This window comes from Pantherophis guttatus, chromosome 7, assembly GCF_059756535.1.
Source record: "Pantherophis guttatus breed Tessera chromosome 7, ASM5975653v1, whole genome shotgun sequence".
Classification (NCBI taxonomy): domain Eukaryota; kingdom Metazoa; phylum Chordata; class Lepidosauria; order Squamata; family Colubridae; genus Pantherophis; species Pantherophis guttatus.
In genome coordinates, this window is record NC_142069.1 from 63,957,359 (window position 1) to 63,974,821 (window position 17,463).

At 37.1% G+C, this 17,463-nt stretch overlaps 1 protein-coding gene across 1 annotated transcript in view; it reads left to right on the forward strand.

The window, feature by feature from the left end:
* Positions 1 to 17,463, forward strand: part of MDFIC (MyoD family inhibitor domain containing) — a 98,452-nt gene that overhangs the window by 62,700 nt on the left and 18,289 nt on the right. Inside the window, 1 exon segment of the mRNA XM_087874325.1 lies at positions 13,930 to 14,196. Coding sequence (XP_087730451.1) covers positions 13,930 to 14,196 — 267 coding nt within the window.

Below are 17,463 nucleotides of genomic sequence, written 5' to 3' on the forward strand. Positions count from 1 at the left end.
AATATAATATTGCAATATGCTAAACATAATATTTTTTGTAATGTTAATAAACCAGGGAGGTGGTTAGCATATTTGTTAAGGAAAAAACAAAAGTCACGGACCATAGAGAAAATAGAATATAAAGGTAAAGAGGTTTATCAGCAAAATATGATTTAAAAAGCATTTTTAGAATGTTATACGAGGTTGTATGCTGGTGATAAAATTCAAGGTACAGATATAGATAGATATCTACAGAAAGAGAATATTCCTACAATTACAAAAAAGCAAAGGGAGGGTTTAAATCAACCAATAACCACCGAGGAGATTATGTTTGCAATTAAGCAGTTGAAAGTGGGTAAAGCTCCTGGGATGGATGGCTTGACAGCTGCTTATTATAAACATTTGCAATTAGAAATGGTGGGACCACTTAAAGAATTATTTACTAATATACAATCTGGAGGAGATGTACCCCCATCTTGGAGGACAGCTTATATTTCTTTGATTCCAAAGGAGGAGCAAGACCACACCCAGCCAAAAAATTATAGGCCCATATCACTCTTAAATACAGATTACAAGATTTTTGCTAAAATATTAGCAAATAGGTTAGTGACAGTCATGCAACAAATGATTCATAATGATCAAACTGGTTTTATAAATGGGAGATGAATGAAGAGTAATGTAAGGCAAGTTGTTAACCTATTGGAGTATTTGGGGGAGAACAACCAAATCCCTGCGGTGCTGATATTTCTTGATGCAGAGAAAGCATTTGATAGATTGAATTGGCGATCTTTATTGAAAATAATAGAAAAGATGCAGTTTGGGGAACATTTCACAAAATCTATTACGGTAATATATTAGAAACAAACAGTGCAAATAATAATAAATGGTAGTTTAACAGATACTTTTAATATAGAAAAAGGAACAAGACAAGGATGCCCTTTGTCTCCATTATTGTTTATTTTGACTTTGGAATTTTTGTTAAGTAAGATACGTGGGTCGAACAAAATAAGTGGAATTAAGATTAGGCAGTATGACTATAGATTACGAGCATTCGCAGATGACTTGGTTGTTACTTTAACCCAACCATTACAGTCGGTTGTAGGTCTAATGGATATAATTAATCAATATGGACAAGTATCTGGATTTAAAATAAATGCAGGGAAAATGAAGATAATAACTAAAAATAAGACTATAAATCAAAAAGAAGAATTAGAAAGACTAACAGGATTTGAAATTGTAAAAAAGGTTAAGTATTTAGGGGTCTATATTGTGACATCAAATGTGAAATTATTTAAGTATAATTATGATCCGTTGTGGCAAAAAATATAGAAAGAGATGGAAAACTGGAAAAAATTACAATTATCTTTGTTAGGAAGAATAGCAGCAGTAAAAATGAATGTTTTGCCTAAGTTTTTGTTTCTTTTTCAAATGATACCAATGCTTAAAATAGATGAGAATTTGAAGATATGGCAGAAGGATATTAATAACTTTGGGTAGGGAAGAGACCGAGAATAAAACAAAAAATAATGCAGGATATACGTGAAAGAGGAGGTCTCAAAATGCCTAACCTAAGACTATATTATGAGGCAGCTGTTCTATCAGCAATGAGTGATTGGATGAATTTAACAGAAGAAAGAATATTGAATATTGAGGGATATGATTTGGTTTACGGGTGGCATGCTTATTTATTCTATGAATAATAAATTATAATAATGAATTAAAAGAAAGTGGACAAGACTTTTAAAAGTCATATATTAAGGAATGTTCTATTGCATGTCTGGAAAAAGTACAAGTATAAACTAAACGAGAAGTTACCATTGTGGGCAATACCCAGACACGCGATAGAGAATATAAGTGTAGAGCAAAGGCAGGATGTGATTACATATAAAGAGCTTCTTAACAAGGAAAGAGGTATACTACAATTAAAATCTTTGAATCAACTAAGAGAAGAAAGGATAATTCGAATATGGTTTCAATATGTACAGTTGCAAGCTAGATGGAGAGAAGATCAGAAAATTGGTTTTCTGCAAAATGAGGAGAACTTGGTAAAACAGATTAGAGATCAAAGTCAAATGTACATAAAAAGGTTGTATAATGCATTCGTAGAAATAGATTCAGAAACGGAGTTACTTAAGGACTGTATGATAAAGTGGGCACAAAATATTGAAGAACCAATAATGATGGAAACATGGGAAAAAATATGGGTTAGAAATGTGAAGTTCACGCAAGCCCAAAATTTAAGAGAGAATTTTTATAAAATGTTTTATAGATGGCATCTGGATCCTAAAAAGCTAGTCTGTATGTATCCAAGTGTGCAACCTAAGTGTTGGAGATGTGAATGTGATGATGCCACGTATTATCATATATGGTGGACATGTAAAAAAATTAAGGCATTTTGGATAAAAATATGGTGGATTATTCAAAATATTCTCAAAAAGAAGATAAAATTTGCTTCACAGTTCTTTTTGTTAGGCATAATTACAGATTGTACTGTTATAGAGACTAAGTTGATTTTAAATTTAATAACAGCAGCCAGACTCTTGGTGGCACAGTACTGGAAGATGGAAGACTTGCCTACTATTGAAGAATGGACACTAAAAGTAGTGAATTTAGCAGAGATGGCTAAAATTTCAGCGTATTTGAAGGACCATTCAAATGAAAGATATATATTGGAATGGAGAAGATGGATTGACTATATTCAAAAGAAATATTGGACTAAAAAGTTTCAAATAGTTTATGAATGAAATCTATATTTTCTTTTTGAATATGCTTAGCTAGTTGAAAGGGGAGTTAAAGAGCAAGGGGGAGTTTGGAAACCACAGAAAGTTAACCTATTTTAGCTTGTTTGTTATGCTATACCCTGTTTTTGCTCTGGGAAGTCCGGGGGGTGGGTGTTGGAGGGAGGGGGGTTGGAGGGAGAGGGGTGATGGGGGAGTGGGAGGGGGGAAAATTGTTGTAATGATTGTTAAAACTTTTTAAATAAAAAAAAAAGAAAGAGACATGTATGTATTAGAATGTAGGTATTAGAATGACAGATAAGTTGACATACTAGAATATGATGGTCAGAAATTACTGTACAACACTAGCACTGTTTAAAATAGTATATATGTTTTGTTTTTACCTTTGTTTCATGGCAAGTGGAACACCAGGACAATTACACTGTATTCAATATATTTATATGTTATATATATATATATATATATATATATATATATATATATATATATATATATATATATATATGTGTGTGTGTGTGTGTGTGTGTGTGTGTGTGTGTGTGTGTGTGTGTGTGTCTTTGGTTATTCGGGTCTTCTCCCACGTAAAATTGGAAGTGTCTTGGCGACGTTTCGACGAAGTCTCATTCGTCATCTTCAGGCTGGTGTTCTCGGCTTCGTGCTTCCAGGAGCAATGTGAGATCGCAGCTGTCTCTTCCTTTTAACTGCTAGTGGGGGGGTGAGCTGATTGGGTGGGAACTTGGCTGTGTTCTGATTGGGTGGAGGTGTGTTCTGATTGGTTAGGGGCTTGGCTCTGCTCTGATTGGAGGGGGGGTTGGTTGTGCTCTGATTGGCTGGGGGTGTGTTCTGTTTGGGTGGGGGCTTGGTTGTGCTCAGCTTAGTCTGAGTTGCAGGGGGATTTGAGCTGGTGAGCTGCGTTGTTGTTGTTTGGCTTCGTGTTTGTGGCCGTGCGAGCTCTTCATGGTGGGTGTCAGTCTGCTTCATGTATGGATTGGAGGGGTTTAAAGTGGCTAATGATGCAGCTGCGGTCTGGCTTCTGGTCCTTGGTCGTGGCTCATTATCAGTGTGGGTTAGAGTCTGCTTTCTGCGTGGATGTGTGGTGGTGACATCCTGTGTGGCTCTCGTGAGTGTGGGTCTGGTGTCATTCGTTGTGTTAGGGACTCGTTTGTCAATAAGGGCGGGTTTCCAAATGGCTGGTAGGCGGGAGGTATCGTCTCGTTTGTTCATGCTGTGTGGGCGTTTTTCTATCTCGATGGCTTCTCTGATTATTCTGTTGTTAAAGTGTTCAGTTTTGGCGATAGTTCTGGTCTTTTTAAAGTCAATATCATGTCCTGTGGCTTTAAGGTGTTGGACCAGGGAAGAAGTTGGTTCCTCTTTTCTGACTGAGTTCTTGTGTTCTTCTATGCGTGCACTTATTCGTCTGTTGGTTTGTCCGATGTATGTGGTGGGGCAGGCGGTGCATGGGATTTCATATACTCCTTGATTTTCTAACTCAATTTTGTCTTTGGGGTTCCTTAGGATGGTGGATATTTTTCGGTTTGTGCAGAATGCTGTCTTGATGTTATGTTTGTGGAGGATTTTGCTTATTCTGTCTGTGGTGCCTTTTATGTATGGGAGGAGGGCTTTGCTGTTTTCTTGTTCTCTGTCTTGGATTTTAGTGGGGGTTTCTTTTTGGATTAGGTTGGTGATCTTATTTCTTTGGAATCCATTGGATGTTAGTACGTTAGTGAGGGTGTGTAGTTCGGTTTTTAGGTGTTGTTCGTCAGCTAAGCGTTTTGTTCTGGAAATGAGTGTCTTGGCTACAGAGTTGATCTGGGCAGGGTGGTGGTGTGAGAGTGCGTGCAGATAGCGGTTTGTGTGTGTTTTCTTCTGGTAGATAGTGTGTCCTAGGGAGCCATTGGATTTTCTGTAGACTAAGACATCCAGGAAGGGAAGTTGGTTGTTCACTTCTGTTTCCATGGTGAACTGTATTTTGGGGTGTAGGCTGTTGAGGTGTGTGAGGAAGTTGTCCAGTTTTTCTTTCCCATGTGGCCAGATTATGAAGGTGTCGTCCACATATCTGAGCCAGAGTTTGGGTTTGTGATCGGATTTTTCTAGAGCTTGGGTTTCAAAGTATTCCATATAGAGGTTGGCAATGACAGGTGAGAGAAAACATATATATATGTTTTCTCAGGTTTTCGCGGGTGTTTGTATGTAGGTCTTTGGTTATTCAGATCTTCTCCCACGTAAAATTGGAAGTGTCTTGGCGACGTTTCGACGAAGTCTCATTCATCATCTTCAGGCTGGTGTTCTCGGCTTCGTGCTTCCAGGAGCAATGTGTGTGATCGCAGCTGTTTCTTCCTTTTAACTGCCAGTGGGGGTGTGAGCTGATTGGGTGGGAGCTTGGCTGTGTTCTGATTGGGCAGAGGTGTGTTCTGATTGGTTGGGGGTTTGGCTGTGCTCTGATTGGATGGGGGGTTGGCTGTGCTTTGATTGGCTGGGTGTGTGCTCTGTTTAGGTGGGGGCTTGGTTGTGCTTGGGTCAGTCTGAGTAGCAGGGGGATTTGAGCTGGTGAGCTGTGTTGCTGTTGTTTGGCTTCACGTTCGTGGCCGTGCTATCTCTTCATGGTGGGTGTCAGTCTGCTTCATGTATGGATTGGAGGGGTTTAAGGTGGCTAATGATGCAGCTGTGGTCTGGCTTCTGGTCCGGGGTCGTGCCTCATTATTAGTGTGGGTTTGAGTCTGCTTTCTGCGTGGATGTGTGGTGGCTACATCCTGTGTGGCTCTCGTGAGTGTGGGTCTGGTGTCTTTCTGGACACACCATCTACCAGAAGGAAACACACACAAACTGCTATCTGCACGCACTCTCACACCACCACCCAGCACAGATCAACTCCGTAGCCAAGACACTCATCTCCAGAACAAAATGCTTAGCTGACGAACAACACCTAAAAACCGAACTACACACCCTCACTAACATACTAACATCCAATGGATTCCAAAGAAATAAGATTACCAACCTAATCCAAAAAGAAACCCCCACTAAAATCCAAGACAGTGAACAAGAAAACGGCAAAGCCCTCCTCCCATACATAAAAGGCACCACAGACAGAATCAGCAAGATCCTCCACAAACACAACATCAAGACAACATTCTGCACAAACCGAAAAATATCCACCATCCTAAGAAACCCCAAAGACAAAATTGAGTTAGAAAATCAAGGAGTATATGAAATCCCATGCACCGCCTGCCCCACCACATACATCAGACAAACCAACAGAAGAATAAGTGCACGCATTGAAGAACACAAGAACTCAGTCAGAAAAGAGGAACCAACTTCTTCCCTGGTCCAACATCTCAAAGCCACAGGACATGATATTGATTTTAAAAAGACCAGAACTATCTCCAAAACTGAACACTTTAACAACAGAATAATCAGAGAAGCCATCGAGATAGAAAAACGTCCACACAGCATGAATAAACGAGATGATACCTCCCGCATACCAGCCATTTGGAAACCCGCCCTTATTGACAAACGAGTCCCTAACACAAAGAATGACACCAGACCCACACTCACGAGAGCCACACAGGATGTAGCCACCACACATCCATGCAGAAAGCAGACTCGAACCCACACTGATAAGGCACGACCCCGGACCAGAAGCCAGACCACAGCTGCATCATTAGCCACCTTAAACCCCTCCAATCCATACATGAAGCAGACTGACACCCACCATGAAGAGATAGCACGGCCACGAACGCAAAGCCAAACAATAGCAACACAGCTCACCAGCTCAAATCCCCCTGCTACTCAGACTGACCCGAGCACAACCAAGCCCCCACCTAAACAGAGCACACACCCAGCCAATCAAAGCACAGCCAACCCCCCATCCAATCAGAGCACAGCCAAACCCCCAACCAATCAGAACACACCTCTGCCCAATCAGAACACAGCCAAGCTCCCACCCAATCAGTTCACACCCCCACTGGCAGTTAAAAGGAAGAAACAGCTGTGATCACACACATTGCTCCTGGAAGCACGAAGCCGAGAACACCAGCCTGAAGATGACGAATGAGACTTCGTTGAAACGTTGCCAAGAAACCTCCAATTTTACGCGGGAGAAAACCCGAATAACCAAAGACCTACATACAAACACCCGCGAAAACCTCAGAAAACATATATATATATATATTAAAAAGTAAAACTTCATAATTTTCCCTCCCAGAGTCTCAGTCACATGATCCAATCAGCATATAGTCCAGTTGCAGGATGACCTCAGCCTTCGCCCTGCAGACACCTGCACGAATGCCCTTGATTCCCAGGGGAAAGATTTTATTTAGACTACAACACCCCAGCTAATCTCTACCAATGCCCTCCCTAGCCCCTTCACACCAGGCTGTGTCATCCCTGAAGTTGAGAGAAAAGAAACCTCTCCAGCAACCACACACACACACAAAAGGCCACAATTCAGCCAACTTTGGGGCTGACATACTCCTCACAAACTAGGGGAAGAGAGCCGACTGTCAACTTCGAACTGAACCTGGCCGCAGTCATCTCTCTGTTCCTCAGTTGCTACACAGGGGGAAGGAGGTTGGAATGCATTACTAGACACAACAAAGAGCTTTCTCATGAGAACCAAGGTCATCTCCATTGGCAACAGATAAGGTTGGGAAAGGAGTGCCTGAAGAGCCTGCCAATTAACTTAATTGGCCAACATGACCTGTAACACTTGGGGATAGGGTTATTTCCTAGTTTAATTGTACTGAAACTGCAGGAAAGATTTAGATTTGGCTCTCCATTAAAACTGTGCCAATATGATGTACTCATTAAAGAAGACCTTTGAGAAGCAGCCAAGTCTCAGGGTTGTGATTTCCTTGATTTCCTTAGTTGGAGCCTTGACAGGGAGACTTTAACTACCCTGATATCAACTGGGAGACAAACTCTGCAGCAAGTGAGAGATCAAACAGATTCCTAACTAACCTAGATGACAACTTTATCATCCAAAAGGTAGAGGAGGGAACTAGAGCTATACTGGACCTAATTCTTACTAATAGAGAAAAAGTGATAGAGCGAGTTGAAATTGACAGAACTTTGGGCAAGAATAGCCACGTCACATTGGAATTCAATATAATGCAAACACAAGTAATAGAATATAATCTAACAAGTGTCTTAAACTATAAAACCTGATTTTAACAAACTCAGAGACAGCCTAAGAAAAATTCCATGGATGAAAATCCTAAAGGGAAAAGAAGCATGGGAAACTCTGAAAAATATGATCATAAAAACCCAATCCAGCACAATACCACTGAAAAAGAAAAAGAAGAAATCCAAGAAGAAACCACAAAGATTTCTCCGATAAATTGAAAGACAAAATGGACATGTACAAAAAAATGGAAAGAGGGAACTTCCAGTTTGATGTTGCGGCGAGACAGTCGGGGAAATAGCAGGCTCTGACAACCCCCATGAAAACCCTGACTGCCGAACCGCCGCTGATGGGTCTTCGGACCGGAACCATCCTGCAGGGACGGGGATGGAAGAGAGGCGCCTCAACAACCATGAGGAACAGGCAAATTCCTCGGAGGTCAGAGGGAACTCTCTGTAAATCGGCAGTGGGGGGCGGCAGCCATGGTGGCTGCCACAAAGCTGGGACAAACCGGGCAAGTGATGTGCAGGAGAAAAGCGAAAAGAGCGATGCCTTTTGAAGCCAGGTGAGTGACAACCAATTTGGTTGTCGAAAACATGGTCGAAACAACGTTTGGAGTAATGGCATTTTGGCAACATGTGGAGTAATGGCTTTTTTTATTTGAGACCCCTAGCCTTAAAACAATGGCTGAGGAGCTATGGGGCATAGAAGATTTTAAGATGAATTTTTTAAAAGAAAAGAAAAAGACCCAAGTGAAAATTGATATTTGAGTAGATTAAATTGGAAAAATAAACACTGAGACTTGGTTCAAAATTGAACAACTTTAAATTTGAATTGGATTTTTAAAGAAAAGAAGATAAAGAAGAATTATTATCTTTAAAATACAGAAGAAGAAGAGAATTAAGCTGGAACATTATATAATTGGAACAAAATGGCGATTTGCATGACTAAAGGAAATTGTGGATTGTAGTGGGACACCTTCTGGTTTAAAAAGAAACATTGTAACTTGCTTCTTGTTTGGTAACATTATGAATACTACAGATAACAACCGTGGGGATTTTGGTGGTGGAGCTGTTTTTTGTTTGTCTGCAGGCTATTTGTCTTTGGTGAGGGGGGGGAGGGAAAGTATGATGGAACTCTTATAATTGGACTAATTGGTGCAGGAACAAAAGAAGTCAAATGGCGCAGGAACAAAAGAAGAAAATTGATGTGATTTGTTTGAAATAGAAGTAAGAAAAAGAACTAAACTGATATATGGAAAATTAAATTGTGAACATTGAAATTGAAATGAAATATCTGCTAACAGACAAGGAAATGAGGAACGATATACACACGGCTGGAAAAAGAAGATAGAAACAATGTGATTAAAAATAAAGCAATGCATAGATGGATAGTAATAATAAAAAGGAGGTTTCTATAGATGAATAAAAATGAATATGGATATGAGAAGAATTTGATATAATATATAAAAAATTGAAATAAAGAAGAAAGTAAGAATATGAGAGGAATAGAATATATTAACAGAAATTTATTAATTTACATAAGGATGTGTTTGGAGTAAGAACTAAGCCTTAATGTTAAATTGTTATAAAGATGATAATGACAATGTGATTGAACATTAATAAGCAATGTATAGATGGATGGTAAAATTTTTAAAAAAGGTGATTATGCTGGGATAAGCAGCAAACTAAGGTGATTATGCTGGGATAGAGAGCAAAACATAGATGATTATACTGAGTATAACAGTAAAAATAAAAATAATTATGCTGGGATTGACAGTAAAAACTATGATTATACTGGGCGTAACAGTAAAACTTAAGAAGATTATGCTGTGATTAACAGCCAAAAGAGGATGACTAAAATTAAGATTATATGCTGGGATAAACCTTTAGAAATAAAGATGACCATACTGGAATTAATACTAACAATGAAATGATTATGTTGTGATTAAAAGGGTTAAGATGAGATAAATAGTAAAATGAAGATGATAAATGCTAACAGTTAATACTTTGATGATTTATACTTTTAAGATATATCCATCCATATTAAAAGGAAAAGAAATTGAAATGATATTGAATTAAGGACTTTAAGATGAGTGTAATGGGTTTTTTAAAAAAAATTCTTTTATCAGATAGAATTTATGGCAACAATGTTAGAGAATATTAAGTTGTGTTATTTGAAAATTAAGATTTGTGGTGAAATAATAGAAGGTAATTGATTTGTGTAAAATGATATGTTAGATAATTTCTTTTTTTTCTTGCTTTTTTTTTTAAAAAAGGATGGTAATTAGTGGGGATTTGGGAAAAGCTTTTGTTAAAGAGGAATTAGTGATTGTACCTACTTATGACCAGATCAATGGCTCGTTCTGAAAAGATTTTTGTATGTTTATGTGTTTTTAAAAAATAAAAAAAAATTGTTCAAAAAAAAATGGAAAGAGGGACACATAACTAAGGCAGAGTATCAACAGATAGCCCAAAGATGAAGTCCGAAAAGCAAAGGTTCAGAATGAACAAAGACTTGCAACAAAAGTCAAACATAATAATAAAAAAGTTTCTTTCAACATATAAATAACAAGGAAAAAAAATCAAGAAAAAAGTAGGTTCACTTAAGAAAGAAGATGGCAAGGAAGTAACAGACAGCAAAGAGAAAACAGAACTGCTTAACTCATTCTTTACATCAGTCTTCATGCAAAAAGAAACGATAGCCCAATCCACCAAAAGTATAACTATAAAGGACAGACCAGAAATAAAAATTAAAATAAGCAAGAAAATGGTTAAAGAACACCGATCTGAACTTGATGAATATAAATCACTAGGACCTGACAGATTATATCCCAGTTATCTGAGATGTTATCTCAGAACCATTGTGCCATATCTTTCAAAGATCCTGGAACACCAGGGAATTACCTGAGGTTTGGAAAACAACTGATGTAGTTCCCATCTTCAAAAAAGGAAAAAAAACAGACCCAGGAAACTACGGAACAATCAGCTTAACATCAATACCTGGGAAGATACTGGAAAAGATAAAGGGAATAGAAGATAAAAACAGATCATGTCAAACCAATTTTATTTCATTCTTTGACAAAGTGACTAAATTAGTAGACCAGTGAAATGCTGTAGACTTCAGCATGGCATTCAGCAAAGTAGACCACAACCTACTTCTTGATAAGTAGAAAAATGTGGGATAAACAATATCACCAACAGATGGATTTGTAACTGGCTGACAAACTGTAATCAACGTGTCGTCCTTAATGGTACTACATCTACATGGAGAGAAGTAAGCAGTGGGGTACCACAAGGTTCTGTTTTAGGCCCAGTACTCTTCAATATCTTCATAAATGACTTAGATGAGGGAATAGAAAGGAAATTCATCAAATTTGCAGATGACACTCAGTTGGCAGGAATAGCCAATACCCCAGAAGACAAACTCAGGATCCAAAAAGATCTTGACAGACTTGAACAATGGGCCCTATACAACAAAATGAAATTTAATGTGGAAAAAAGCAAAGTTTTACGCTTAGGCAGGAAAAACCAAAGGTACAAGTACAGATTAGGTGAAACCTGGCTAAATAACTGTAACTGTGAGAGGGATTTTGGAATCCAAGTGGACAATGACTTAAATATGAGCCAGCAGGGTGCGGCAGCAGGCAAAAAAGCTAATATAATTCTTGGTTGTATAAACAGAGGCATATAATCAAAATCACATGAAGTATTACTACTGTTTTATAAAGTCTTAGTAAGAACCTGGAATACTGCATCCACTTTTGGTCATCACATTACAAAAATATATTGAGACTTTGGAAAAAGTGCAAAGAAGAGTAACTAAGAAGGTTAAAGACCTGGAAACAAAAACATGAACAGTTGCAGGATTTGGGTTTGGCTAGTTTAGAGGAAAGAAGGACTAGGGGGGACATGATAGCAGTATTCCAGTACTTGAGAGGTTGCCACAAAGAGGAAGGGGTCATCTTATTTTTGAAAGCATCAGAGGGCAGGACAAGAAACAATAGATGGAAACTAATGAAGGAGAGAAGTAACCAATGGAATTAAGGAGAAACTTCCTAACTGAGGACGATTAACCAGTGGAATAGCTTGCCATCAAATGTGGGTGTTTCATCACTAGAAGTTTTTAAGAAGAGACTGGATAGTCATTTGTCTGAAATGGTATAGGATCTCCTGCTTGAGCTGGGGTTGGACTAAAAAATTTTGAAGGTCCCTTCCAGCTCTATTCTGATTGATTGATTGATTGATATTCCAAATTCTTGCCTACTTTTGTCCCTAGATGTTATCAGAGGTTCATTCAGGTCCTACTGAGATAAAAAGAGTCTCAGTGAAGAAGTAACTTCATATTTTGGTGCTTGTTTCATTTATTTAATAAAGTTAATCAATGTTAATATACCAGTGTGTAAAATTTCTCTTAGTTCAAAGGACTGATTGTAAGAGTACTTTTAAATAATCAGGGATGATTTGAGTCAGCCCAGCCCAACCTCTCAATATTTTTGGCTTTCTTCTCCACAATGAAGTTCTTACCATCCAGTTCTAGACATGCCTCACTTAAATACATTTTTGAATAACTCCATAGAAAGAATCTTAAACCCTCAAAAAGGATGCAAAACATTTTCCCTAGCAATCAATAGAAAGAGGTTTCTAATCTTGAAATTGACAAAATTGGAAGGCTTGTAAAACAGTTGTCCTGTTATTTACTTTTTAGTAACTTGGAGGTACATCTGTAATACATGCAAGGATTACTTTGTATATAATCCAGAAATTAGTGAATATATTCCACTACTATATGAAACATTTTAAAATATTTTCATCAGAATCTGTTTGTTTATTGAAAGCCCAAAGGATTTCTACCCTAGTTGTCTTAGGAAGTGTATTTTATGAGCTCCATATGCATAAAACCATTCATTTCCTAAAGTAGATTTTCTATAATTAAAAAATAGGTATGGTGGTTTCAGAGTTCTGCCTTGGTGTTTTTTTCAAAGGGAACCAAAATATATTTTTTCTGAATTACTTCTGGAAATGTATATAATTGTGTATTATGTGTTATATAAAGAGGGGGGAGTCTCATTTTTTTTGTTTTAGTTTTTATATTCTGCCTTTATAAACTGTAATTTTTTTTGCGCTTTTAGCAATATTGTCTTAATTATTTTTTAAAATTCTAATTTTAGTTTAACAGCCATGGGAGCTTGTTGCCTACAGATACGTTAATTTTTAATCTATTTTAGAGAAACTTGGTTTGACTCAGAATATTTAACAATCTCTGAGGTTTTAAATCCTTAAAACCTCAAAATTTCTTACAGTAAATAAGTAAATCTCTTAACATGGTTTCACTGGGAGATCAAAATTAAATCCATAGTTAGTGTTTAAAGCAGTGTTTCTCAAACATGGCAACTTAAGATGTATGGAATGAATTACCCTGGGGATTTTGGGGCGTTGAAGTCCACACAACTGAAAACTGGAATATCATCATTAGTATATAGTAGTAATTTATCTCAAACTCGAGTCAGTATTATATCTAAATATATTTGTGTAATATGGCAGACCATTTGCTCCAATAACAAGTTAAAAAAAAAAGATTTGAGGAACTTCCTGGATGATCCTGGACACTCCTTATAGATGAAATTCCATTTGTAGTAAGTCCAACAGAAAGTATACTAGATATACTAATCCAATTAAAGTAGGAGAAATACATATTTACAGAAAACTTGTTCCAGAAATTTTCACTGCATTATATAAAATATTTTTTCTGTATTCAGTGACACTGCTACAATGATCTCAATTTTTAAAATATATATTCAGATTGTTCATTAGTAATCAAATATTAGCAGATACTTGATGACTTTATCAGTCCTGCATAATGTGATTTTATAATCAAAGATAATATAACTTATAATAAAACCCCCAAATGTATTAGTTAAAGCAATTTATAATCTAATCTATTGCAATCAGTATTTTTAATCTGATGAACTTTCATAGTCAGCAGGTCATAGTTATGTAAACGTGACTGAACATTGGAAAACTTTGTTTAAATAGGCATCATTACAACAGTTAACTGCTCTAATTCTTTCTTTTCTTTAACATATTTTTAAAGCACAATCTCAGTGTTTGCCTCAGCCAAATACTTTGCCACTTGACAAGTATAAGGAAGGAACCAGCAAAAAACAAAATAGCCTCAGAAGTCTGAATAGTGAAAGTGGATTTTGCAGTGGAGTCAAAGTTGATGCACCAGATAACCAAATATTTTCTGCACCTGTTTCCCAAAAGATACACAGAAAAATTCAGTCCAGCCTGTTGGTCAACATTGAAAACAGTAAGAAAAGCTCTGCTTGTTCTCATAAACTAGGTACTTTTCCTGAAGGTAAGTTGATAACAAAGGCCATTCCTGATAATAATTAAGCAATCGTCTAAAAATAATTGAAGAGTCTTGAGTCATATTTCAGAAGTGTTGGAAGAAATATCCTTCTGGGTTCAGCTCCAAGTGGGGAAAAAGACACTGGAAACATGGAGACTGCTTAGAAAGATGGTTTAATGGTGTACAGGATCACATGGTTTGAGTTCCTGAACAGAAAAGGTCCGAGATGCTGAGAGTGCCTTGGTTTTATGCCCTCTCTGGCTTTGAACTTCCTGGGGCCCAGAAAGAGTATCCTGATTGGTTGCTGCCTATTGAATCCTAGAGGCAGCACACGGAGGCCTGTTGCTTCTAACAAGTCATTTATTAACACAACTCTTATAACAAGGAACACTCTGGTAACAGAACAGAACAACCCCCTTCTGACAGGCGCTTAAATAGTTGCTGTCAGATACATATTAACCAATCCGAACTCTGGTAACTTCCCGCTCTTGCTGTTGCTAGCGGCTCGGCCAATCAGCACCTTCCTGCAGGGGGAAAGCCCGATGAGGGCTGTAAATCTAAGGATTCAACACTGCCAAAGGTCATAGCTAGCCTTTTAGGTTGTCTGTGTGCCAAGTTTGGTTGAAACTTGGTGGGTGGTGCAATAAACGGCAATTAAATGGCTCTGCCTGAAGGAGTTTTTTTGTTATGTAGAATAGACTGTCTCAGGTCTTAATGGCCCATTAACAAAGGTGGGGGGCTGAGTTTCTGCTTCTCTTGAGTTTCTGCTTCTCTTTTAGGGAAAATATTCTGCCTTTTTAGTATATCCTAAAATATTTCATTTTTCTAGGAGAAGGGTGAGTACTAACTTCCTTCAGAAGGAAGTAGAAATCATTATTGTAAAACATAACTTATTTCCCCAAAGGAAAATGTTTGGTGGAAATTATAGCAAGTATTTGAAAGAAATGAGAAGTATTTCCTGCTTTCAGATATTAGTTCATCTCACTACTGATCATGGAGTTTTTTTTAATTACTAACTGGCAGTATCATTACAGAGGCAAGACAGAAATGCTTTGTATTTAGGAGACAAGCAAAATGTGTAATAACTTGTTATTTTGTTATTGACAAGGGCTTAGACATTCCCAAAAGTCTGTATTCTGTATAGAAACATAAATATATATCAGTACACACACACACACACACACACACACACACACACACACACACACACTCTGAAACAGTTGTAAGTGCAAGGACTGGTTGTAAGTAACTTTTTTCAGCACTATTGTAACTGTGAACTGTCACTAAATGAATGGTTTTTAGTAGAGGACCATATAGTTCAATAGTGCTGAAAAAAGTCATTTATAACTGTCCTTGCACTTACAACTGTTTCAGTTGCCTAAGGACACATGATCAACATTTGGGTGCTTGGCAACTGGCATGTATTTATGATGGTTGCAGTGTCTCAGGGTCATATGATTGTGATTTGTGACTTTCCTAGTTGGTTTCTAAGAACCAAAGTCAATGGGGGAAGTTGGATTCACTTAACAACCATGTGATTTGCTTAACTGCCTCACCAAAAATTTGGGCAAGACCTACCTAGCAATTTAGTGATGAAAGTTCCAGACCCAGTTGTGATTGTAAATCAAGGATTACCTGTAAATGCTTATTTATTTCCATACCCTCAATATATAAATAAATTTTATCTTGCTTCTGCGATTAATCTATTGATCCAACTACTGTAGAAAGAGCAGCAGAAGTTAAAAAAGAAAAGGAGAACAAGGCAAAATATCATTTTAGCCCCTTTCATAATCTTCTCTCAACATTATTGTGAATATGCCAGAAACAATTGTTCTGGAAGATTGATCATCTTGGCAGTTTCCTCTGTTTCCTCTATTTCAAATGTACATTGACTAACTTTATACACTTTCTTTTATAGATTACTAGTTAAAGCAGTTTTTATTAATTGGCTTGATCACAGGATCCACACAATTCTCATTATAATGAGAAGAAAAACTCCCACATACAAGGTTCTCTCTCTCTCTCTCTCTCTCTCACACACACACACACACACGCACGCACACACACACACAGAGTGGAGGGATTCAAAATTTTTATCAACTGGCTTGGTGGTCATGTGACTGGGTGGGTATGACTGGGTGGTCATGTGACTGGGGGGTGTTGCCAACTCAACATCACTCACGTCAAGGGGCACTTCGCCCGGCCCCTCCCCTCCCAGCCACTCCTTGTCACACCCTGCCTCAACGTGTCTATAGTTCTGTAAAAATGTTGTTCACCTTTTTTCAACTTTATTTTTTTTTATTAATTTTTTTTTCAAACATAAACATAAAATATATCTTTTAAGAACAAAGTCTTGATCCGGTCATAAACAGGTACAATTGCTTACATTTTTTAACAAACTTCATTCAAAATTTCCTCATTGCATCTTTTAAAATTACAAATCAAAACAAAATTTTTTAACATAAATTCTAACATCTTAATTTAGGCCATCCTATTATATCACCTCAAATCTTAATTCCCAAATAAACTCCACTCATTTTTATATTCAAATATAAATCAAAGTTCATTCTAACTCTTTCCTAAATTTTCTCCATTACTTCTTTTAACATCAATATCAAAACACAAATTAAAGAAATATTATAACCTCTTGATCTAAGTATTTACCTTACTATTTTATCACCACAAATCTTAATTTCCAATATATACAACTCTATTTTTATTTCAATTTATAAATCAAAATTCTATCTGTATTTCTTAATGTCTGGACCCATTTCATCCAATCTTTAGATCTTAAACTTTGTCAATTTACACTTAATTTTCTTGAGCTTATCATCTATTACACATTTCATTTTACACAGAATAATCTCAAAATCGTTTCACTTCATTTTAATTGTCTTCTAACATATTCTTTTTCACCCCATATTAATTTGACTATTTTCCAATATATTCTCCTCTATATCTCCAGCTATTGTTTGGCTGATTTCCAGCAATTTTTATTTTAGCTGAATTTTAGCATATTCTCCTCCATAACTCCAACTGTTGTTTGGCTGGTTTCCAACATTTCTTTTTATTTTGGCTGATTTCCAGCATATTTTTCCTCCCTACCTCCAACTATTGTTTGGCTGATTTCCAGCATATTTTATTTTGGCTGATTTCCAGCATATTGTCCTCCACATCTCCACCTCTTGTTTGGCTGATACCCAGCATATCTTATTTTGAGTGTTTTCTTTTCAGTATATTTATCTATTATTTAATTATTTCCAAATATACTCT